We start from the raw sequence: 25,998 nt of genomic DNA on the forward strand, positions 1-25,998 counted from the left end.
GCTGACCTTAAGGTTCGCAGCCCGATTCGTAACCACTACGCTACCAGAGACCCTATACAGGGTTGCTATTAGTCAGAACCAGCTCCACAACGCTCAACAACAACATTAGAACAAGGAAGGGCCTCCCCGTAGAGCCAAGTCCTGAATTCAGAAGTCTCCTGAACCATCAGACAATACTTTCTGTCCTTGAAAGAAATGCCACTTATGGTCTTTCTGTCACTAGGGCACTAAGACATGGAGTTTAAAAACCTCCCATCACCATCATTACTGTCATCATCACTGACAGGTGGGAGCCTCCAGGGAGGCAGGAACCCAGTGGGCTTGCTGCTGCTTCTCTCTTTCCAGCTCTGAGGTTAGCAAGGGAAAGGGACCCACCCACCATTCAGAGTGAACACCAATCATTTCCTCTGGTTAATTGACATTCCAAGCACCTTCTGCTGTTCCTTGCTCCTTTCAGCTGTTTGTTCCTCTATTTATAGTAGATGCTTAAGAGACACAAATTACTATTGTAACGAGGCCTTTCAATTTCAGAGAGCGCTAAAGAAGACAATTAGCTGGAATGTTTGCTAATGAACTCCATGTCTCTGGTGAGATAGCAATAAAGCTGCCTCTTTCTTCAATGATGAGTGTAAGAGGCCTCTCCATAAATATAACTTCCTTTAAATAAACTGCTTAACTGTGTTTCCCTGAGGGAGGACACAGGATCACTCTTCCCTAATCTACCTGTCACCAGGAAAGGAAGGGTGTCTCCTTACAAAAAAAGAAAAATGTATTATCGTCAAGTGGGATCCAACTCATGGCACCCTCATGTGACAGAGCGGAACTGCTCCATCGGGTTTTCTTGGCTGTCATCTTTACCATAGCTGATTGCCAGGCCTTTCTTCCACAGTGCCAGTGAGTGGGTTCGAACCACCAACTTTTAGATTGTTGTTGTTGTTATGTGCTGTGGAGTTGGTTCCAACTCATAGCGACCTTGTACAGGGTTTCCGAGGCTGTAAATCTTTATGGGAGCAGAAAGCCTCATCTTTCTCCTGAGGACCAGCTGGTAGTTTCGAACTGCTGACCTTGTGGCCCACAGCCCGATTCGTAACCACTACACTACCAGAGCTCCTTAACTTTTAGATTAATTGTTGTTATTGTTGTTAATTACAGCCAAGTTGCTTCTGACTCATAGCAACCCTATACAGGATTTCCACGGAGCAGCTGGTGAGTTTGAACTATCAACACTGAAGTTTAAACCAACTTTGCAACCCAGTGCTTTTTCCTACAATGCCACACCAGGACTCCTTTTAGATTAGTGTTGTTGTTAAGTGCCATCAAGTCAGTTCCGACTCATAGCAACCTTATAAGGGTTTTCCAAGGAGCAGCTGGTGGGTTTGAACTGCCAACCTTGCGGTTCAAATGGAACTTTCAGTCCAATGCATTTTCCTGCCGCATCACAGCAGGACTCCTTTAGAGGAGTTGTTGTTAAGTGCCGTCAAATCGATTCCGACCCATAGTGACCCTGTATAGGGTTTCTGAGGAGCAGCCGGTGAGCTTGAACCGCTGACCTGCCAGTTCAAATGGCTTTGCAGTCTGGCGCATTAACCCACAGTGCCACACCAGCAGTTATTGTTAAGTGCCGTCAAATTGATTCTGACCCATAGCGACCCTGTATAGAGTTTCCAAGGAGCAGCTGGTGAGTCTGAACCACCGACCTTGCAGTTCAAATGATTTTGCAGACTGACGCATTAATCCACAGCGCCACACCAGTAGTGGAGCTTTACAAACCCTTTGTGCCACCCAGGAACCTAAATCAAATCCCATGTCAGAGAGTCAATTCTGACAGCACAGGGCTCTGGAAAGGTCCCCTGATGTTCCCATTTGGCACCTGCTCTCCAATTTCTCCAATTCCACATTATATTTCCAGAACATTCTATAGGAGGAATAATGAACACTGTGGCTATAAAAGCATTTGACAGTGTTACATACAGTATGACTGCCTAGCCCAGGACAGTGTAATAGCCCCAGTCCTGAGAAACCCTCTACTTCTGGCTATATCCCTTCCCTCCATTGTAAGTGGTTGCCACAGACAGCTGCCTGGTACAGAGATCTGCAGGAACAGCTAGACATGCATGAAGAGACAGAGTTCTGTCAGCATCCTGCCTGTCCCATCAAGCACCCACGTGCTCCTCCAGGCCTCATGTCAGCGCTTGGTTAACGCTTCCCTGTCCTCAGGATGCCTGGGGCAGGCAGCCAGTGTGGGAAGAGCTGACCTGAAGAGTAAGGTGGGAACAGGGCAGGAAGATTTCCAAAGGTATCTCTGAGTCACGATGGGTCACTTGGGCCTGAAGGTGAGAAAGATCAGGAGCACTGCGGGCACGACTGACTGCCAGTGTGGGTGTCCAGAGAGCTTGGGACCACTTCCTACCTAGTCTCCCCTGACTTCCCACCCAACACACCAGTGCTTTCTATCCCTCTCACTCTCAAGCAAACCTCACAGCGGCAGGGGACTTCCAAAGCAGTAGAAAGAAGGTCCCCACCAGCTCCTGGGCTGGGTTCTGCGATGAGCTGAGGAGAGAGAAGGGCCAGACATGGAGCCTGTGGGAAGCAAGGTTCTAAAATAACCCTAAAATCCCCACCCTCCTGGTACACAGACCCTGCAGCACCCTCCCTCCAGTGTGGTGGGCCTGGCCCAATCAGGTGAGGCCTCCTGCAAGAGGGTCTGAGCTCAGAAGCTCAGAGGGATCCAAAGTGTTAGCAAGATATTTCTGCTTGCCTTGAAGAGTCAAACTTCTGTGGCATCAGAGACAAGCAGGAGGGAGACGTATGTTGTAGGAACTCCAGTCAGCAAGGGAATGAGGACCTCAGCCCTATAGCCATAAAGAAGGACCCCAAGTCTCAGATGCAATTGCAGGCCCATTGACACCTGTATTTCAACTAGGTAAGACCCGGACTCCTCACGTCCAGAAACCAATGCCATCAAGTCAACTCTGACCTGTGGAGTCTCCATGTGTGTCAAGGGTTCCACAGGGTTTTCAGTGAATAATCCAGGCCTTGGGGTGGCCTCAAACTGCCAGTGTTCCAATTAGCTACCAAGTTCGTTAACCATATGCAACACCTGGGAATCCCCAGACCACCAGAAATAGAAACTAACACATGGGTGTCGTGTGAAGTGCTCAGTGTGTAGTATTTGATATGTAGCGCAGATAAAGAGTACAGGACTGAAGACAAATTGAAGGAGGACAAGAGGGCTAAGGAGTAGAGAGAGAGTTCCAGGGGAGCCAGGAGTGGGGCTGGGGCACTGGATGCCTAGAGGTGGTGGGGACTAGCTGGGAACACAACCCTTGCAAGCAACAAATGAGTGTCATCATGCACAACTACACAGTTGAGATTTAAAATGGGAATAAATGAGAGGTTAAAGAGAGTAGACGTGACATGGGGGTGCTGTGACGTCCATGTGTGGTCAGGCCAAGGGGAGTCACTATCCAGGCCTGTCAGAGCGCAGAGTACCGAATACTGCCATTGGGAGAAACACATGCTCAAGTCCACCCCAGGGAATCCCCTGAGTTGTGTGAGGGGCTGACCAACTTTGGTACAGCTGTGGTGGTTTGAATGATCATGTGGAGCTACCACAGTCCCATTGAGCTCATGAACTAGCAGGCAATTTCATATCTTTCCATCTTCTCTGACTTTGAAAATGTTATTTCCTCCGCCTAGTGCAAACTGAAAGGAGCTCTGGTAGCGTAGTGGTTACGAATCGGGCTGCGAACCTTAAGGTCAGCGGTTCGAAACTACCAGCCGCTCCGCGGGAGAAAGATGAGGCTTTCTACTCCCGTAAAGATTTACACCCTCGGAAACCCTGTACAGGGTCGCTATGGGTCGGAACCGACTCGACGGCACTTAACAACAACAACAACAAGTGCAAACTGAATGGGGCAGTTGTTGCCACACATTACATGAGCCCGAAAAAAATATGGGGAGCAAAGCACCCAGTCTGTGCTTCTATCTCTATTTGGAGCTCAGTACTCCTGGTTTCCAGAAACTCAGGGCAGATCCCAGGTACAAACCAGACTCCAAGTACCAGGGGCTGCCCCTCCAAGCCTCATGCTTGTTTTACAGAGGAAGAAACTGAGTCCATAGCAGTCAGGGCTTCTCTGAATGGGGCCTCTCACGCTTCCTGTTTGCGTCTTCTCCACACCTTTCTGAACCCTGCTTTTTTTTTTTTCTAGGTTTCTTACAGGAACTTGACAGCAGGGTCTATACAGTGCTGGCTGAGGCTGGCTACACAGTGTCTTCCCTGGGTCCTTGGAGCTTGGCAGAGGACTGACAGTGGCTTGTTCCTGGAGGGACCGTCAGAGGCGCCTCCTGGGGCAGGACCACCTCCAGGAAAAGGTCTCACCTGGGGAAGGGCCAAAGAAGCCCTGGTGGCGCAGAAGGATAAGCACTAGACTGCTAACCCCAAGGTTGATAGTTCAAACCAACCAGCTGCTCCAAGGAAGAAAGCTGAACCTCAGAAACCCTATATTGGGTTGACAGTGGGTTTGATTTGATTTGGGTTTAGGGAGGGACCAGAGATACTGGAGGATTGAGCATTCGAGGGCCAAGGGTGCCCTCTAGAGGTGGCCAGCAGGACTGCGTCTACGCCTTCCCATCCAAGACTAAGATGGGAGTGAGCTGGAAGGGAGTTGCTGCCCCACCTGGTGGCCAAGCCAAGTGCCCCTCCACTTCCGACAACTCTGCAGAAGTCACCCATGCTGGAAACAGCTCTCCTATCAGAGAGGTTGAAGGACTCAGAATGGGGCACCTGGGAACCTCATGGCCCCCACCTCTCACCAGGGACTGTCCCCACCCCTTAAGTCAGGCAGAATCCCCACCAGGACTGCCCATCCCAGGGATGCTTCTGAAGTCCACCCTGCTGGAACCATCAGCAACCCTTTCTGATGTGCCCTGCCCCCACCTCCCAGCCCCTTTTCCCCACTCCTCACTCCAGCTCCACTCCCTCATGGGGACAGGACAGCTGCACCCCCACCCACCCCTACCCAACCTCCGAGATTCCAGTCTTGGCCAAAGCTGCTTCCTGCTTGGGCCACACCTTCTGGTCCTCAAAGTCCCTGAATCCTTGAAACTGAAAGGAGCAGGTCACAATGACATTTGAGGAGGAGTGAATATAGGCCACGGTGCCATGCGCTCTGCATCCTTCTGGGTGAGACTCACTGGATGGAGAACCCCTGGGAGAGCAGCCCCCACAAGCTGCACAGATGTGGTCTACTGGCTCTGCTGCTGTCTTGGTACCGCTACTTCTCACCATCTCTCAGCAACTCCTGGGTCTACAAAGTTCCTGCCCAGAACCCTGGTCCAAAGGACACATTCCACTCCTGTTGCTTCTTCTTGGTGGTACATAGCCAGCCCCCTCTTTCTGTCACTGGATGGTCCATTTTAAGCCTAGTTGGGTGGCAAAACTGATCCATCTACTACTTAGGGTTCCAACACCTTTATTTACAAGGCCCCAACTGGTAATGTAGTGGTTATGGGTTAGACTAACCTCAAGGTCAGCAGTTCAAAACTACCTATTATTCCGTTGGAGAAAGATGAGGCTTTCAGCTCCTGTAAAGATTTACAGCCTCAGAAACCCTCTGCAGGGTCACTATGAGTGAGTCAGAACTAACTACAAGGCACATAATCCATCATCCCTGCAGGGTTCTGCACACTCTATTTACATTATTAGCAAACTGCCCAATCCCCTTGGAGAGCCACAGAACCTTAGGTGTAGAGTACTACTCAACCATTTGGTGAGCATTACAAGAGTTAGAAAGGCCATAAAAAATCAATCCATTGATCCATGAAAAAGAACCAGGACTCCTTGGAGAAGTGACTGGCCCCAAGCCTTGGAGAGAGAGTACAAAATGAGCCGAGAGCATCTTCTTGTGCCAAAACAAGGACATTTTCTTGGAACAAAGAGAGCACAGTAAGAACAGATGCCAGTTTGAAAAGCCTCCCGCTGGACAAACTGGGGCAGAGTGAGTTCTGGACAAGGGACAGAACTGGATTGTAGCCAGAGTAAAACAGTAACCCATGAGCCACACTGACCCATTAAATCAGTAACCTGGAAGTTGGATGAGAGATTGGATATTGGTACACCTCCCCACAAGATCCTTATTAATTATGAAGGGGAGAGGAGCTTTGCCACGGAGAAGAGTGGCAGCCACTACCTTTGTCAGCAGGCATAATAAGTGAACTCCTTCCTGCTGATCACATGGGAATGGAGGCCACACTCAGACAGGGAGGCGAGTGTACCAGGGCTGCACTGGGCTCAAGACAGTCTGATCTTCTAGGATAGAAGACGGCCTAGGGCAGAGCCCAGGGGACAGTTGAGCCTATGTCAAGGTCAACAGCTGACTGGAGAGGAAAGGCTCCCCTCCCTAGGGGGAAGGTCAAAGCTGTGGCTAGAGTAGGAGTCAGAGGCTGTGGGCCAACTGTGGCCATACCAGCTGTCCAGGGGTCCAAAGCCAGAGGTGGTCAGGAGTGACCTACAGAGTGAAACTTGATGTTGACTATGTGAACCTTGGGCCATCAGGGAAGGAAATTCACCTCAGGGACAAACCACCTGGTCACCCCAGGGTCCCACTGCAGATAGCTGGGATGTCCCTGCTCTAGGCCCCAGTGACAGCAAGGACCCTGAATGCTCAGGTCAGTGAGCAGGATGCTACGCTACACCTTTCCCAGGGCAGAAGAGCTTGCAGAGCATCCTGAACCCAGGACTGTATGACAACACTGTGCCCAGGGTCCCCCACATCTCATTCCAAAACAGGGACCATTCTGGACCACATGAAGGGCACAGGAAAGCTGTTTGCAGGCTGGTCCTAGCACAGGCATTTATACCAGTGAGCTAGGGGACAATGTCAGGGCAATTCTTACCCCTACAGTGTCCTCAGAGGTGAGGTCTGGTTCCACACACTCTGGTATCCCTGACCCAGAAGAGCTGGCCTTACCTCCTGGCCCACCCCTGGGTACCCCAATCTGCCTCTGCTCCAGGATTCAGGCTGAAACCCTGTCTCCCCAAACCCTCAAACCTCAGAGCTGCCCCCAAGCAGAATTGCAGGGTGGCTAGACTGACCAGTGTTGATCACCAGACCATGGACAATCAAACTTCCAAATGGAAAGCTGCAGACTGGGATGAGCAGTGTTCACTTCCCAACACCTGGGCTCCATCCAGAGCTGCTGCTGGCCTGTCACCCATGACCAGAGAATCCTGCTTCTAATTAGTCAACAGGGCTAAGAGCATGCTCCCACCAGGGATGCAGAGCACAGAAAGGTGGTAAGTGGGGTTGTTGTTGTTAGGTGCCACGAAGTCGGTACTGATCCATAGCGACCTTATGCACAACAGAATGAAACACTACCCAGTGTCCTGGGTCAACCTCACAACTGTTGCCTAGCTTTAGCCCACTGATGCCACCACTTTGCCAATCCATTTCGCTGGGAGTCTTCCTCTTTTTCTCTGACACTCCATCCACCCTACCAAACATGATATCCTCCAGTGATTGGTCCCTCCAAACAAGGAGCACTCTGGCTGAAGTTCTTCCAAGCCACCACAATACGACACACAGACAAGTGGTAGGGGCAAGTGGGGTAGAGGAACCCAATTTTTCATTAATTATTTTTAAACTGATACTCATTTTGGTGGTGGTGGTAGTATGCTGTGGACAGGGTTCCGGCTTATAGCGACCCTGGATAGGATTTCCAAGGCTGTAAACCTTTACAGGAGTGGAAGGCCTCATCTTTCTCCCACAGAATGGATAGTGGCTTCAAAGTGCTGACCTTGAGGCTAGTAGCCCGACTCATACACTACGCTACCAGCAGTCCTGACACATTTTAATTATTTGAATATTTTAAATTACATGTGGAACAACTTGGTATGTGACTCTACTTTTTCAACTGGCAATTTATTAAATAATGGATCAAGTATTTCTGACAGCATTACGTATGAGTTGGGATGTGCAGTAAGGAATATTTCTGATAGCATTACATATGAGTTGGGATGTGCAGTAAGGAATACTGTTAAGTACTGTCAAGTTGGTTCTGACTTACAGCAGCCCCAGTAGTTTCCAAGGAGCAGTTGTTGAGTTTGAACCACTGACCTTATGGTTCAAACCGACCTTGAGGTTAAGCACTTATCCGCCAGCGATAACCATGGAATTTCAAAGACTGTGTGGTTTGCTTTTTTCCTTTAACATGGCTACTAGAAAAGTTCACAGCTCTATTCTAAACCCTTCTTGGCCCTCAACACTGTGCTTGTAGGTTATAGTAAATATGACTACAAAAGATAAAAACATTTTATTATAAAAGTAAAATCACTGTAAAAGTTTGAACACAAGTCAAAAGCTGTAGACAGTAAGCATGTCCCTGCCCAGACAAGCTGTTAACACTGTGGTGTCTTGTTTTCCACATTTCGTTTATACATACATATACTTGTTTCCACAGAAATGGCTATCAAGGAATCTGCCCCTGTTGTTTCACACTACGGGAAAACCTTCAATGTTACATACCAGAACCAATCCTTGTTGAGAACTGTTATGTCACTTTATTTCCTGGGTAGCCCACAGGCACGTAACCGATTCCCTACAGTGGGACCAAGGACCCAGCAAGGGCTAATCAGTTTGGGGAGTTGGAGTTCCTGAACCCGAGGCCATCACATCTGCAACCCCTGGCTCTATCAGGGGAAAGTTTCCCAGGACTCCGGCAGATCCTCCATGCTGGTGCAATCCCTTCTTGGTCTGGCCCCTTCCTCACCACAGTAGGTGTTGCCTGGTACTCAGTTCACTCAGCTAAACCGCCTGCCTGTCCCAGGGCAGCCAGGCATCACTCCTGACTCTCCTGGATCCGTTTCTTTTTCTTCTTTGGTTCCAGGGCCTCAGCCCTGACAGCCACCTTGGCCCTGGCACCAGGCTTCCCCCTCCTTCTGCTGCGAGCCCCTCGCACACCACGGTTCCTGCCCTGCTCTTGGGGTGGGGCTCCCTCAGGTTGCACATCAAGGTCAGTCCTCCTGCTCTTCCTCTTCCTCCTCTTATTTCCACTGGACCGTGGAGCAGAACTCAGCTCCTCTTTTCCACTCTTCCCTGTGAAAACAGCAAAGCAGTGGGAGCGGGGGTGTGAGCACATGGGATGACTTCATTGAGTTCTATAAGTGAAGGTGTCAGCACAGGAACCTGGAGGCCTCAGGACACACGGAGAATGTGGAAGCCAACATCACCAAAGTGGGGCTCCGCAAATCGACACCACGGGCCCAGGATGGATGGTAAGTCCCACAAGGCAGGTACAAAATCACTAATGGGTCTGGATACAGGGAAAATCATACTGGGGAAGCCAGGCCTTCAAAAGACCACGGTGAGGACAGCTAGAAAGGAGAGGAGCAAGGCATGAGGTGTGAGTGGCCCAGTTCCAGCACACCAGGGCAAGCAGCTTGACCCTCGCTGCCACACACAGAGTGGGAAGACAGCCCTCAGGAGGTTCTTGGGGCACTGGAGCAGGAGCTGCTGAGAGCACAAGAGCTGGCCAGCTGTGGAACCAGACAGCTGCTATGGGGGGTGTGGACATGGCTGGAGAGGGGGTGGATCCAGAACACTGCAGAGGGAGGTAGGGTCTGCAGGGGATATAGGACTGAGTGACAGGGCACACTGAAGCCAAATGTTGGGTCCACTCTTAGCCACTCCCATGACCAAGCAGACCACAGGGACAACCAAAGGTCCTGAGGACACTGAAGAGGGCAGGGAACATGTGGGAGGAACCGACGGGAAACTGCCACAGTGGACTGGACTGGACAAGACAGTATCAGCAAACAGCAGGACAGACCCAAAGGCCAGACAACCCCGCGGCAGAGCCCAAAGCCCTACAAGGGGCTGTGTGGCTACAGCTTAGGAAAGAGGGGAAGACCTGAGGGAGGTAGGGGCCACAGAAAATCCACACCTCACACATCAACAACATACATTAGGCCCTACCTTTCTTGTTCTTCAACTGGGATTTGAGCAAACGCTTCTTCATCTGCCTCTGTAGTCTCCCTTCATGCCGATGGGCATAGACTTTCTCAGGGATGTCATCCTCGGGGAAGATACCTGGGGAACAGAGGCTAGTCATGGGGGTGCCCTGAGTGAGCTAGATCCCCCTTCTATTACCCAGAGTCATTCTGACACCCTGTAGTAAGAAATTAATGGTAGACTCTAGGTTGTGGATAGACACGCATTCACTGCAAACTCCTTTTCTAATTAGCCGTATGTTTAGAAAATGTCATAGTATCGTTATCAGGAAAAAATATTCAAGTCTCTGACCATCAACCTCCTGGGAAAGTGTTCTTAAGTCTTCTCCGTAGAGCCCCACAAGAGCACAGCACACGGCAGCCCTCACTGCCTTCAGGGAGGTGCCTAGTCCCACCACCCCAGGGAAGAGTGGCCTCCACTCCCAGGCTCCTCTTAAGCAGGTAACCCACAGGGCCTGCAGTCTATCCCCTGCATCAGGGTCGGTCTTCAGGCCACCCCTACCCAGGACACCTGCCTCAGGATGACGGAGAACACAGAGCTAATGCTAGCACCATGAGAGCAGAGCCCTGGCTTGACCAGCACCAGCAGGCCTCTTCACAAAGAGAACACCTGTGCTGGAAACCAATATGTGGGACCCCTCTGCTCCCCACTGTGCGCACAGCCAGTCCTCACCTGCAGAGAGGTCCTGCAGTCTGGAAGGAAAGAGAAAGCATCAGTCAGCAGAGTCAGGAGTCTGGAGGAGAAGGAAGCTACACAGAACCCCATGTCCAGGGGCCTCAGAAGCAGCTCCCGGGATGAGTAACTGTTTCTAAGGAGCGCAGAGGCACTCAAAGGGCAGGGAGGACAACGCCACCACCTTCTTAAAGACACTTACTTCCGGATCACTTTGTAGAGACGCTTTCTGTTCTGAGAAGGGGTCTTCTGTCCACTGGCCATTTCAAAGAGTCTGTTAGCAACTGCCTCATAGTCAAACTGTCAAAGAAAAGCCCACACAGGCCACTGGTGAGCCATCTTCCACCTGTAGCACTCCAGCCCCTCAGCACACACTGGCCATCTGTCCACTGGAGGCAGGCACCAGGCATGCTCTGGGCAGCACTGCCCCATAGAAATACGAGAGCCAAGAGGGCAGCTTGGCCTATGAGCCCACAATCTTCTGAGCCATAGTCAAATGAGGAAAACCAAAAATCAACACCTCAGGTCATTTGTAAGGTACTAGACAGGTATTTGGAAGTGAGTCTTAGAAATCCACATTGTACGTTTTCTGTTATGAAGTGACGGACACACCTGATGGCACAGAGGGAACTGCAAGCTGCCAGACAGTGCCACCCATGTCTCAGTCTGCCTATAAAGAGGGACGGATGGTTAATGGCTGGTGTTAGCCTAGAAAGCAGTCTGCCAGAGGGCCCCTGCCCTGGTGCCTGTCCTCTCCCCATGCCCACTGCAGTTCAAGTCTGCCACTCAGGTCAGTATCTGAGTTCAAAGTGGACAGCGCCCTCCCCAGTCCTTGCTGTGGTTCAGGTCAGGCCTCAGCCCACCCACCTGCAGCACCGCACCAGCACTGTCCTCCTCGTCTTCTGCCTCTTCCTCTCCTGTCCTAGGCCTATGGATGGAATCTGGAATGAGAGACACCCCCTGAACTCCAAAAAACAAGGAACCAGGACTACAAGGAACAAGTCATTAGGCAGCATGCCATGAAGTGACTGCACAGGGAGGACACTAAGCCAAGCAGGTCTCACCAGAGGGTGGGAAGCTGCACATTTAAATCAGGACTCAGGCTATATCACCTGAGAGTGGCGGGTGAGCAGACACTGAGAGGAGAGGGAGAATCGGGCAGAGGTTACAGGTGGAGGGGGCAGGTGTGCACCAGCTATCGAGGGGTGACTAAGCAAATGGAACAGTGGGTCAGAACCAGGATCAGCGAGCAGAGGACCAATGTGCCACATGACTTAATGGCAACTCTGGCTGCTGTGTTGAGAGCAAAGGCAGAAACAGGGTCCAGATAGGAGGGGCAGCCACGGGGATCTGACTGTCTGACGCTGGCTTAGCCAAGATGGGAACTGAGCATGGGGGAGGGTAAATGTGGTCAGACCCTGTTGTGTGGAACCCCACCTTTCAGCTGCTCCTCAGCCTGTTTTGCAGTCAGCACATCTGGCTCACTCTCCTCCTCCTCCATGTCACCCTCCTCCAAGTCACTGTCTTCCGACAACTCCTCCTCCTCCTCCCCGTCTTCTTGTTCGTCCAGCTCATTCATTAGATCTTCAATGGCGAATGGGGCCTGTTCCACAATTGTATCAAAGATCCCACGAGCTATGTTATGTAAATCGCGGGTACTGAAGGGGAAGAGAAAGGTGAGAAAGCAGTCAAGTGGGAATGCTTGTCAAACAGTACAGACTCATCACTGTCCCTGTCCCCGTCCCCCACCCCTACAGCCCAGCGGCCTCTCTAGGCAACTCCTCCACAGCACAGGCCACGCTGGAGATGGAGGTTCCAGAGAGGTGGGTCAAACAGAAGTCAGCCTGACAGAGCCACCGGCTACTTACTCTTTGGTCCTGGCAGCGATTCTGCAGAAGGGCTCGATGAACTTGAAGTTCTGGTCTGCGGTAAGCTGCAGGGAGAGGAAACGAGAGCTTCCATTCCTGTCTATGAACAGCCCCCAATAAACTAACACCAAGTGACAAGCCTCCATGCCCCACCCCAATCCCAGCCTCCCTGAGTTAATGCCATGTACAGAGCCTCAAGTCTGAGCCCAAGTCCAGTCCAGCTCCCAAGCTGACACCAGGTGACCAGCCCCCCTCACCTCTTTTGCACCCACTTTGGCCAGCTCCTCCAGGAATATCTCAGTGAAGTGGCTCTTCACCCCATGGGGGGCCTGGCTGTCTGGGTGTAGGATCTCAGTCGTCAGTAGCTTCAGCAGCTGCTCGCTCTGACTGAGGAGAGAAGAGGCAAATACAGCAGCAGATCTGAGCAGTGTGGAATGGCCGAGATGCCCCTGGAAACCCAAGCTGTGGGTAACACCATGGATCCCTGTGCCCTGAACTCACAGACCTGGTTTTATAAGAAGTTCCCTACATGGTTTGGATGTACGGCACTGTTTGGGAATCACCTGCTCCAAGACAGAAAAGTGCGGCTGACCACAGGGAGAAGTGACAAAGAAAACAAAGACAAGTAGGAAACCCACAGGAAGACGCCTAGATACAGCGGCCTCCAAGTGCTAGCGTGAACCTGACCACACACTTACAATGGAGACAGAGTTACTGATTTCTCCTAATAACAATGAGTATGGAATTACTTTTATTAAAAAAAAAAAGTGAATCTATATGAGTCCCTTTCATACTGAATTCCGTAGAAGTCACTGGATTCCCACTGGGTGAACCTGTTAAAACTGAGAGCCGCCCAGCCTCAGAGCCATTCCTGGGGGTGTCTAAGGACAATCACCAACAACTGCTTTACGCTTTCTTGAAATGTAAAATCTCCATCATTATTCCAAATGTAGAACCACAATGTGAACATGGCAAAATTCACGGAGCTGCAGCCCAATTTCTGCTGATTCTGTTTTTCATTGTGTGTGTGTGTGTGTGGGGGGGGGGGAGGAGCCTGAACAAACTTTGTTAACCAGAAGATACACATAAAAGCTCAGGACATCAACTTTACTCTCCACTATGGTAGGTATCTTGACATCTGGTAACTAGTTCTACTATTCATATACTTGGGGAGAAAAAACCCCAAACCTATAATGTGCAATTTTTTCATTAAATTACAGATCAATTCAAGCTACTGTTTTTTTTTTAAGCTGAGACCTCTGTTTTCTGCCAAAAGAAACGATCATGTAGCAGGACAGAGAGGGAATGCTTTCATCATGAGCAAAGTAAGAAGGCAGTCTATGAAATGTCACATGTAACATGATGCCACGTATGGCCGCAGCACCATACAGGAGACATGAGCTTGTTAAGCGCTTATCTCTAGTCATCAAAATTACTTTCTAATTTTTATAAAGGTGTTCTCAGGGTTTTACACTGAGCTTGTATCACTCTCATAATGAGAAAAATATTATCAGTAAAAATTTAAAAACCTAAACTCCATCTCATGGACTTTTATTTAGGCAGCTTTCTTAAGTCACTGAGGCTGGATGAACCCCTGAGAGAATCTTTAACCCTCACATTGAAGTCATCTTACAACCAATCAATAGTTTAGCTTAACTAACAGGGAGTATCTATCTTGAACATCCTGCTCGCTGAAGATCTCTGAAGGGCAATAGCAACTTGAAGAGTACACCAGAATCTTGGGGCAGTGCGTTTATGAGCATGGGGAGAAATAACTGGGAAAAGGAGGGGAGAGGAGTTGCTCAGCTCAAAGAATACAATCAGTATCAGTGACTGTTTATGTAGAAAGTGTTGAATTTGGTAACAGCTTCAACAATCAAAAATAAAATCAATTATTTACAAAAATTAAACTACATTTCCAAGTTAATGTTAAATTTTTTTTCAATGTTAAGCACTCAGACATCCACTTTATGGGGTAGAACTCACATCACCCCTGCCAGGTTTGGAAGCCCTTGACCTGATCTGTTGGGTGCAAATGTCCCAGGAGACCTAAGAGGCGGGTTCAGGCAAAGAACACCCCTAGCTGCACCCAGCCCGTGGATCCCCGGTAGGGGCTGGGCCCAGAAGCCGTTAAGCCCAGGCTGTGTGTAGAGTCCACCACACATGCAGGGGCAGGATTCCTCCTCACTGCACAATCTTCAAAACTCGAGCTGAGACAGAAACTGAAGGCCAGCCCTGGCCTTGTGGACTTGACAACTCTCCACAAGCACTGCTGTTGAAAAGGAGACGCTGGGACAATGTTAAGTGTTTCTACTGTTGTTCTTTGGTGCTATCAAGTCGGTTCGGAGCCATAGGGGCCCTATCTGGGGTTTCCAGTGAGCCACTGGTGAGTTTGAACCGCTCACCTTGCAGTTCAAATGGACCTTACAGTCCAGTGTTTATCATATGGCACCACACCAGGACTCCAGAGTGTTTCAATAGCAGGAATTAGTCTTCATTGCTGAATGCACCATATTTTAATTAAAACTAAAAATTAAGTAAAAGACACCTAGCTGCTCATCCTTCTAAAGCAGAGGTTTAGACTCCAATGCACATAAGAGCTTAGCAAGGCTGAAAACAAGCAGCATCGTTTCCATGAATACACAGACAACTTGTCACTAAAACCCCTTCATTTGAAGTGTCATGGAGGTCCTTGTTGTGATGAGTAGAAGAGGAACCCTGACTCCCGTATCCCAGGTAAGCAGTGCACTGGGTGAACGGCTGCGTCCGGAGACGCTGTCTCTTTCCTCAGCTGCCGTGGGCACTGACCTTTCCTGCCAACCACACATCTGCAGGGCCTTCAAGGACTCATTCAGCACCATCCGCATGAGCTACGGCACAAAAGGAGACACTCGTTAGCAGACACACAGCTCAGGTCTCACCAAATACCCCTGTGTGCTCTATGTACCGGGCGTGCCTGGATCAGAGCCACAGCCTGCTAACTCTGCACCCCAAGCACCCAGTAAGTTCTGCCTGGGTAGGGTACCACACCTGGGCCTGGAAACACACAGCATCCCCTGTGTTAAGTAGTCAACTTTCTTGGAGCAGCAGGAAGTCAAGTCCACAGTGGATGAACTACAGGTAGGGAGCACAGATCATATCTTGAAAGATGGAGCACTTGGCAAGGCCAGACCTGAACAGCACGATGGCTTTTTGAGCACTCCAGGACTCCTTCCCCACAAGGAGAGCTCAGTTTCCAGTCTCTCCAGCCTGTCAGGCAGTAAAGGCTCTCCTCTAAGCCTCCTGATGCAAACCAGGCTCCACCTCCCCTTTAAAATGGTTCAAGGTATTTTCCATGCAGTTTTCTGCTCTCAGATAATGGCACATGCCAGGGGAGGAGTCCAAGTCAGGATAAAGCAGCCCAGGACACTCTGGCCCCAAAGAGCCTTTGTTCACAGCCTGCCCAGGCTGCCAGGATATACCACTCTTGCAGACACCAGAGCTAGTTTCACATCACACTCTGCGGTGTCACCAATAGGGTCAGCAAGATGGGGTCACACAAAGGGGGGAAAGTGACTTTCAAACCAACAGAATTCACTAAACAAAATAACTTAGCAGTTACACAGCAGGTAAAGAGGCCTACGGCCTCCTGTTATAAATGTGAATTTTGCAAAAATACAGATGCCTGGCTCCCAGTCCTCCCCAACCCCAAGGACTTAAGAGTTTCTTCATTCTTTCTTCTTGAGCTTTCTACTCAGGGGTCCTTACTATAAATCCACCATACATAATCTTGGCCAGGGTCTGAACTGGTCACTGAGTCAGACAGGTAGAGCAAGACACAACGCCAGCCAAGGAGGGCTCTGTCCCCAGTGAGAACAGGCCTCACCTGGTTTCCCCTCAGATCACCTGTGCTCACAGACAGCAGCAATGTGCCTTCACCTCCAGAGGTGCCTGCAAGCCACAGTAAATTCTAGCCTAACAGCAAGATGGCAGTTACTATGTCTACAAAACTTGATTTTATTTTGCAGCGCAAGATACTAAGCTAAATTGACACGAATGTAATACAAGATTGAACAATATAATCATCCCTGGCTAGGCGGGCCCAGCATCCAGTCAGCAGGTGAGAACATGGCCTGGCTGAGCTGGTGAGCGCTCAGGGATGTGTACAGCTGTAACAGCAGAGAAGTGTTAGCTTCATGATTCGATTCTCAGCAATTTTAACTCTCCTTCTCTGAATGGAAGTTTGTGTAAGTGCTTAAGGATTTGAGAACCAAGTAGGAATCCAGTGCCCATCAGTAACCCTCAGAGATGGGGCAAATATTGCAGGACCCCCAACAAGCTTCTGTCCCTTCTCTAACACCTATGGGGTCACACTGCTGCAGTGTCACCTCACTGTCATGGAGCCTTCACCTCTGTGGGAAGCTGAGGATTACTGATAGGCAAATGAGCCCAGGGTCCTCCAAGTTCTACTGGGCAAAAACAGGATGCTGGAGACTCAGGACAGAAAGAGCCAAAATAGGAACTATGGGCAGCTTCTTACCATGTAGTATTTGTCCAGGCGCAGCCTGTCAATCCCTATCCACTCACGATTCATGGTTTGCCAAAACGTCTGAAGGAACAGGTGCTCTAGGAGAACAAGGAGCCTAGTGAGTGCCGGGAGACAATGACCACAACAGACAGAGGTAGGAGCGTGTGTGGAACTGAGAAATGGTGCCACTCAGAGCCTCAGAGAGCACAGCAAAACAGCATACACACACTTCAGCCACAGTGTGAACACAGCAGTGGCAGGAGAGGTTCTGCTCTCGGGTTCCCAACCTCAGCAGTGCTGCCTCCCAGTAGTGGGCCCAGACCTGCCGGAGAAGTCAGGGTGGGGTGTGTGTGTGTGTGTGTGTGTGTGTGTGTGTGTGAGAGAGAGAGAGAGAAAGAGAGAGAGAGAGACACACACAGCTGTGTAAATGTGCACAGGACATCCAGGATGCCCGGCCACCCAATTTACAAAAACATGCACAAAACCTTATAAACAACACAGCAACAAGGGTACCTCTACCTGCCAGTGTCCGAACTTCGATAGTAGCAAAGGTTTGGTCAGGTGGTTTGGTAATGCATAGACCTGCATTTTTCTAAATCGCTCACATGTGGCTAAGTGAATACTCTATATTTGGTAGTTTACCAAGCACTGAAAGACTATGCAAGCTCTTAGAAAGTAAAAATGATGACACATAGATCCACCACTAATGCTCAGTACAGTTCCTAGAGAAGCTCTCTAACTGAGCCGACAGCTACTTTAACTACCAGAGCACTCACTCCAATGCTGACTACTCTGCCTACTTAATTGGCCTGAAACCTGTGTACGTAATCAAGGTACCACCAGGGAATAGCCTTCATGTTCTAGGGGAGTGGTGCTTGCTACTCAGCCTGGCTCCCTCGCTCCCCACCCCCATGCTCCAGAAGAACACAGGGGAAGGTACATGTTGTTATTGGGGCCCTGAGCACAGAGGCTGATGTGAATGGACCATTCAACACTCATATAAGCAGCAGGCAAGAAATCAAATCTCATATTGCATTAGGCAAATCAGTTGCACAAGATTTCATTAAGGTGTTCAAGAGCAAAGATGTCAGTTTGAGGACTAAGGTGCGCCTAACTCAAGCCATGATATTTTCTATAAGCTCATATGCATGCAAAAGTTGGACAGTGAATAAGGAAGACCATAGAAGAATTGATGAATTTGAGTTATGGTGTTGGAGAATATTAAAAGTACCATGAACTGCTTTTAAGAAGAACAAATCTATGTTGGGAGAAGTACAGCCAGAATGATACTTGGAAGTCAGCACGGATAGACTTTATGTCTCATACTTTAGACATGTTATCAGGAGGGACCAGTCCCTGGAGAAGGGCAACAATGCTTAGCGAGTTGGAGGATGAGTGAAAAAGAAGATTCACTATGGAGATGGACTGACATAGTAGTAGCAGCAATGGGTTCAAATCTAACAACTGTTAAGGATGGTGTTTCCTTCTGTTGTGCATAAGGTCACTATGAGTAGGAGCTGACTCAACATCACCTAACAAGAAGAAGCTTGGCAACATGAAACTGGCTTTTCATTTTATTTTATATTAAAAGTGGAAAACGGCAGCCCTTTAGACACCTGCTAGGTCTCTGATAAAAGAGCTGTGTCTGGCTGGAATAAGTGAGTTAATGCATGCCAAGTACTTAGGAGAGTGTCTCCCACTCACCAAATTCTGGTTGGGGACTAGCTACAATTCTCACCTCTCTCACACCCTCAGCTATGACATGCACTAGATTTCAGAATGGCATACCTGTGTCTAGCAGTTTGAATTTCCAGGGAATTTGCGAATAGGTATTAAGGGTGGCAGAGCATACTCACGGGCCTCTGTGGTCTGAAAGGCATGGATAAGCTGGGAAATGGTCCTTCCTAGTTCCTCCTATGCGGGAAACAACAGAAATTCCTCAGTCTCTGGAATAATATGCTCTTACAATGACAGAGACAAACATACTCAGTACACACCTATGCATCACAGAAAACAGGCTGCCATTGGGTCTTGCAGCCCAGGGAACCCAAGTGTTACAGGTTTCACCCCTTGCTATACAAGATGTCCTCCTACAACAGCAAGGACAAACAGAATCCCCCCAAAAGTCACTGTGGTACCTGCCTCCAGCGACTACAGACGTTTGGTGGTAGAGGGGACCAAGGAGGAGCAGCAGTAAGTCTTTGAGTTCAGTCCCTGAGCAGGAGGGTCACCCAGAGCACCATCAACCACTCATGACCTAACAGTCTGTGTCCCTGTGCCCAGCATCACCCCAAGCACATGTTAAGATGACAGATCCCAAGGCCTCCCCCTGAGAACCTCCAGTTTAAAAGATACGGGATAAGGCTTGGGAATCTGCATTCTGGACAAGCCCCCTTGCCACTCAGGTAATTTTGGAGCACAGTTGACAACTGACTGATTCAAAGAGCAGAGCAGGAGAAATCTTGTCTTACAAGAACAAGACTTACAGTCAGTCCTTTGCCTTGGAATATTTCAGTGCTCAGTCTGTGACCCTGACAAACAGACACCACCAACAGCTCATGTTTTCATTGGTACCCTTTCCTGCACCACATACCACTGAGTTGGTACTAACTCCACAAGAATGTCAAAGTCCCAGGCAAGTGTCAGATCCACTCTAACCAAAGGATCTGGGTCCTGCCAGTCATAAAGAACAAAGCACTGAAGTTCTCAAACTTCACCTCGTGTCCTTGGCCACATTAAAATGGGGCTAACTGGATGCTCATCTGTCCTCTCACAGATACCCCACTCTGGAACGTCTTCCCCTGCGACCCATACACTCACCTGGAGGAGCGGCTTGTCCTGCATCCACATGCAATAGAACAGTCCTTTCCATACCTTCAGTAGCTCATCATGTGTGAAACCACCTGCATCACAAACAGCAATATTCAGACTAAACGTACCCAACCTTTTATTACCAGGAAGGAAATGTGGCTTTCTGAATTAGACCAAAGTCTTTTTGCTGTAAATCCCACTGCAGAGCAGAGCCTGTCCTCGCTGCTCAAGCAATCCTAACTCAGAACTACAGTGCCTGTGGCTATCGGGACTCCTTCTCTGGAGGAAATGCCGCTTAACCACAGCAATACAAAAGTGAGTCTGTTTGACAGTTAAGTGTGGATGGTCCATACACCAGTGAATTCACTAGTGTTAATTCATCCATAATTAATTAGTTTGTACTCTTTTCTGTGGTGGTGTTAAGTGTCATGAGGCAGTTCCAACTCGTATAGACCCAGTACAGGGTTTCCTAGGAGCTGCTGGTTAGGAGTCTAGCACTAATCATACAGCACCACACAAGGAGTCCCTTTTCTATGTTAATACTTCATATTTTAAAACACAGTTAACTCATTCATTCACACCAGTAAGGACGATGGTGGTGGTGGTGGTGGTATGTCGTGGAGTCAGTTCCAATTCATAGCAACCCTGTACGGGATTTCCAAGGCTGTAAATCTTTATGGCAACAGAACGCCTCATCTGTCTCCCGAATAGCTGGTAGTTTCGAACTGCTGACCTTGAAGTTAGCAGACCAATTTGTAACCACTATGTTACCAGAGCTTCTTAGTAAGGCAGACAGACATATAAAAATTACTCATTTGACAAATAGTTATCATTGTGAACTGCCATCTAGTCAGCCCTAACTCAACAACAAAATTGTTGAGTCATCTCCATTATCAGTTGTACATCAGACTATTGGGATCCATAAGGTTTTCATTGGCTTATTTTCAGAAGTAGATTGCCAGACCTTTCTTCCTAGTCTGTCTTAGTCTGGAAGCTCCACTGAAACCTACTCAGCATCACAGCAACAACACACAGCCTCTACTAACAGATGGGTGGTGGCTACATATGAGGTACAATGACTGGGAACTGAATCTGGGTCTCCTGCGTGGAATTCTACCACGAGACTACGAATGTCTCCAGCAAACATTTCGAAGCCTTATTCCTGGAAGGAGCTCTGGTAGTGCAGTGTTTAGGAGTCAGGCTGTTAACCTCAAGGTCAGCAGTTCAAAACTACCAGCCATTCTGTGGGAGAAAGATGAGCTTTCTGCTCCTGTAAAGATTTAGAGCTTCAGAAATTCTAGGCAGGGTCACCAAGAGTCAGAACCAACTCCAAGGCAAATAACCACCACCATAATGCTCCTGGAGCCCTGGCGATGTAGGATAAGAACAGGACTGCTAACCACAAGGTTGGTGGTTCAAACCCACCAGCCACTCTTTGGTGGCTATGAGAGAGAACCAACTCAACAACATAATGCACCCTAGTGACACAGTAGTTAATAGATGCTACAAAGGGCAGTAGTTCAAAACCACCAGTCTTCTGCTTAAGTTAAAATTGTTGTTGTTAAGTGCCGTTAAGTTGGTTCTAATTCATAGTAACCCCATACAGGGTTTCCAAAGAGCAGCTGGTGGTCTTGAACCGTCAACCTTATGGTTCACAGTCCAGTGCCGATCCTACAGCGCCACACCTCAGAAACCCTATGGGGCAGTTCTACTCTGTCCTATAGGCTTGCTGGGTCCACTCCACTGCTAAGGGTAGCAAATATCCAGGTTTTGTGAAGTTGCTGGTCTGAGACCACATTTTCAGAATCACTGGTACAGAGAACTGTCAACAAGCTGCATGTTCTCTGCGCTCAAAAAGCATGAACTAAAATCAGACGGCAATCCAATAATTATACAAATAGAAAACTAAGAATAAAGGCTGCTACGAGGTAAAAAGTGCACTATAGGATAAGCACTGGACTGCTAACTACAGGTTCAAATCCATTAGCCGCTCCTTGGAAACCCTATATGGGATCCTTATAAGTCGGAACCAACTCGATGGCACTTAACCACAAAATATGGGGTGCCCAAATAGTTGAAAGGGGAAGTATATAGTCTGACAAGGGAGGGGGTGGCTTCCCAGAAGGGAGGGCTAAATAGAAAATCCTACTAGCTAACGGGGACAGAGGAGCTGGGTACGACAGGACTGCTAACCGCGTGCAGGATGGAACGCTCGCCTGAGTGGATAGCAAGAGTCAGGTGGGGTAGGAAGGAAGGTCATTTGGCCCATCGGTCTCAGCGCCACCACGTGAGACCCCCACAAGGTCCGGAGGGTCTGTAGCATAGACCTCTGACGCCCCTCGCCCGATTGGGCCGCCCACAACGCGGCGGCGCTCTCTTCCCCACCAGCCCCGTCACTTGCGCGTTAACCTGCGGCCTGCTGAGTCCTGGCCACGATGTATTTCCGGAGTTTCTTCACCGCCCGGTCCCGGGTCACTTTCTCGTTGCCAGCCAGACGCTGCGCAAGCTGTATCTCGGGTGGGAGCTGCACGCGTGAAACCATGGCGACCGCGGAAAAGAGCCCACGGAACCCAGGCGAACAACCACCGTGCCGGTTGGGCCTGGGCGTACGATGTGACGTCAATCGCCCGCGACGCAGTTTGAGCTGCACGCCAGCACCACGCTATGGTTGGCTCCGCAACTACAACTCTGGGCGGAGCCCTGTCATGAATCCCAGTCCCTACCCTACAGAAGGGTTGATTGAAGCTTTGGCTATGTGGGCCAATTATTCGTCTGTCAGTTTGTCCTGTGATGGCTTGCTTGTTGCTGCGATGGTGGAAGTTATACCACCGGTATTTTAAATACCAGCAGGGTCACTCAAGGTGGACAGGTTTCAGCTGAGCTTCCAGACTAAGAAGAAGGAGAAGTGGACTACTTGCGAATATTTAGTCATTGAAAACCTTTTGAATAGCAGTGGAATATTGTCAGATAGCACCAGAATATTAAATATTGAAACATGATGAAGAGCACCGGAATACTGTCAGATATGATGCCGGAAGATGAGTCCCTCAGGTTAGAAGGCACTCAAAATCCGACTGGAGAAGAGCTGCCTCCTCAAGAAGAGTTGACCATGATGATGCAAGTGGAGTAAGCTTTTGGGACCTTCATTTGCTTATGGGGCATAGCTCAAAATGAGGAGCTAGCCAACTAATTGAAAGAGATCCATATTTGTGCCCATTCCAAAGAAAGGTGACCCAATCGAATGAGGAAATCATTAATACCACATACAAGTAAAGTTTTGCTAAAGATAATTCAAAAACAGTTGCAACAGTACATTAGCAGGGAACTGCCAGAGGTTCAAGCCAGATTCAGACAAGGACATAGAACAAGGGATATCATTGCTGAAGTCAGGTGGATCTTGGCTGAAAGCAGAGAACACCAGAAAGATGTTTGCCTGTGCTTTATTGTGTGGATCATGACAAGCTATGGACAGCATTGCAAAGAATGAGTATTCCAGAACAATTAATTGTGCTCATGAAGAACCTACACATAGACCAAGAGGCAGTTGTTCAAACGGAACAAGAGGACACTGAATGGTTCAAAATTCGGAAATGCGTACACCAAGGTTGTAACTTTCATCATACTTACTCAATCTGTATGCTGGGAAGTAATCTGAGAAGCTGGATTATACAAAGGAGAACATAACATCAAGAATGTAGGAAGACTCATTAACAACTTGCAATATGCATATGACACAACCTTGCTTGCTGAAAGAGAAGAAGACTTAAAATACTTACTGATGAAGATCAAAGACCATAGCCTTAGATATGGGTTGCACTTCAATGTAAAGAAAACAAAAATCCTCACCTCTGGACCAATAAATAATACAAAGATAAATGTTGAAAATACTGAAGTTGTCAAAGACAAGTTGCTTGGATCAACCATCAACATTCATGGAAGCAGCAGTCAAGATGTATTGCATTAGGCAAATCTGCTGCACAAGACCTCTGTAAAGTATCCAAGAGCAAATATGTCAGTCTGAGGACTAAGGTGCACCTGACCCAAGTCATGGTATTTTCAATAGCCTCACATTTATAACCTCAGAAACCCTATACAGGATCGCTATGAGTTGGAACTTACTCCATGCCACACAACCACTATCATATGCATGTGAAAGTTGGACAATGGAATAAGGAAGACCATAAAAGAATCGATGTGTTTGAGTTATGGTGTTGGAGGAGAATATTAAAAGTACCCTGGACTGCCAGAAGGACAAACAAATCTGTGTTGGAAAAAGTACAGCCAGAATACTCCTTGGAATCCAGGATGGCCAGGCTTTGTCTCTCATACTTTGGACACATTGTCAAGAGAGACTAGTTCATGGGGAAGGGCATCATGATTAGTAAAATGGAAGGTCAGCAAAAAGGAAGAAGACCCCCAGTGAGATGGATTGGTACAGTGGAAGCAGCAATGGGCTCAAGTGTAGCAACTATTATGAGATTGGCACAGGACTGTTGAGGGTAAGGTTGATATGAGTTGGTACCAACTGCTGTTGTTTGGCATCAAGTATAGGGTTTCTGAGAGCAACTGGTGGGTTTGAACTGCTAACCTTGCAGTTATCAGCCCAGGGCTTATCTTACAGTGCCACACCAGGGCTCTAGAATGCCAGCTAGTACCTGTTTTGTTGATAGTTGTGACTAGCCTTCCCACTCATGGCAACTCCACTGTAACACTGATCCTATTGTGCCAGACTGTTATGATCCACAGGGTTTTCATTGGCTGATTTTCAAAAGTAGATTGCCAGGCCTTTCTCCCTAATCCATCTTAGTCTGGAAGCTGCTTTGAAAACTGTTTAACATCATAGCAACACACAAGCCTCCACTAACCACTGAATGGTGGCTGTGCATGAGATGCATTGGGCAGGAATCGAACCTGGATCTCCTACACAGAAGGTAAGAATTCAAGAAAGACCATTTTGCAACCCTCTAGGAATCCTGGTGTGACACTCAAATGGTGTTGCCACCTTGCTGAAGATGTTTTGAGTCGAGTTATCTGGGCCCCTGCTGACTCAGAAGCATCGCCATGCATGCCTCAAAATTGCTAATTTGACGCAGTTTAATGATAAAGGCAACAGGACCAATCTACCAGATTGCTGCTGTTGTTGTTGTTAAGTACCATCGAGTAGGACCTGACTCATAGGGACCCTATATATAGCTTCCAAGGAGTGGCTGGTGGATTGAACTGTCAACCTTACAGTCAAACCAACCTTGTGATTGAGTGCTTATCGGACAGTACCACATCATATAAGGAATGACAAACTGAGGCTCTTCAATTGTTCTTCTTTCTTTTGTTTCCCCCAATCATAAAGTTATTGCTTGATCTCCTGTACCAAACAGCAAAGACACCATAATAAGATGTCTGCCTTTATCCTTGCTTTTATGTTTGCACCCCACTTCCTATGGCCAAAAAAATGTCACTGCTAATGACCTTCAAGAGAATATCACAAAGTTAAACAGTGGGGTGGCTTTATGAGTAAACATTCCCAGAAAGTTTTTAAGGCTCCTGCTTATATTCAGGAGTGTGCCAGGTTGTACTCTTTGGGCTCTGGAATAGAAGTAGCAAAGAATGACCTTGATTTGATAACTTCAGTTCATACTAAGTCTTTCCAGCTGGCAAAATCTCAGAAATGGAACTGAGTAGATTTCTGCTTTCATCAGGAAAAGCAACAGTGCACGTAGAGGCACTCAAAGAGCTGTCCCAACATGTCCACAACATGCTGAAGTCAGCAGCTTATTAGACAGTCTAATAAGCAATCTGCAACCCAAACACCAGGGTGAGAACTTTCTACTCCACAGGTACAGAAGAGGATCCGCTCTTGTTCTTTCAATAAGCTTATTAAGCAGAAGGTCCTGGAGTATCAGATGATGTTAGAAAAGAAAAACCAATGCCCTGCTCTGCAATCTGTGGCCATTGGTGAATTGAATAGAGCCAGCAAAGAAAATGTGAACTCATTGTTTTCTGGCTCTCCAGCTCAGGATGACACCAACAAGATTAAAATGGTCTGAGGGGAAGAAAGAAAGTAAAAAAGGATTCCTTTGAAGGATCCTCTGTACTGTGCCTTTGGAGTGAATGTTATGAACTTTTTTTTTTT

At 48.4% G+C, this 25,998-nt stretch overlaps 1 protein-coding gene and 1 pseudogene across 1 annotated transcript; one reads left to right on the forward strand and one right to left on the reverse strand.

The window, feature by feature from the left end:
* Positions 1–8,838: 8,838 nt before the first annotated feature.
* On the reverse strand, positions 8,839–22,410 carry RRP1 (ribosomal RNA processing 1). Its single transcript, XM_006870844.1, has 14 exons — positions 22,278–22,410; positions 19,878–19,960; positions 18,914–18,971; positions 17,070–17,155; positions 15,355–15,420; positions 12,808–12,933; positions 12,551–12,615; positions 12,100–12,340; positions 11,879–11,891; positions 11,550–11,596; positions 10,885–10,982; positions 10,683–10,702; positions 9,975–10,088; positions 8,839–9,095 (listed from the first exon to the last, which is right to left on the reverse strand). Exons 1-14 carry the CDS (start codon positions 22,408–22,410, stop codon positions 8,839–8,841), a joined length of 1,407 nt encoding a protein of 468 aa, XP_006870906.1.
* LOC102813733 lies at positions 22,409–25,946 on the forward strand (annotated as a pseudogene).
* The last annotated feature ends 52 nt before the right edge of the window (positions 25,947–25,998 follow it).

This window comes from Chrysochloris asiatica, unplaced genomic scaffold, assembly GCF_000296735.1.
Source record: "Chrysochloris asiatica unplaced genomic scaffold, ChrAsi1.0 scaffold00154, whole genome shotgun sequence".
Lineage (NCBI taxonomy): Eukaryota > Metazoa > Chordata > Mammalia > Afrosoricida > Chrysochloridae > Chrysochloris > Chrysochloris asiatica.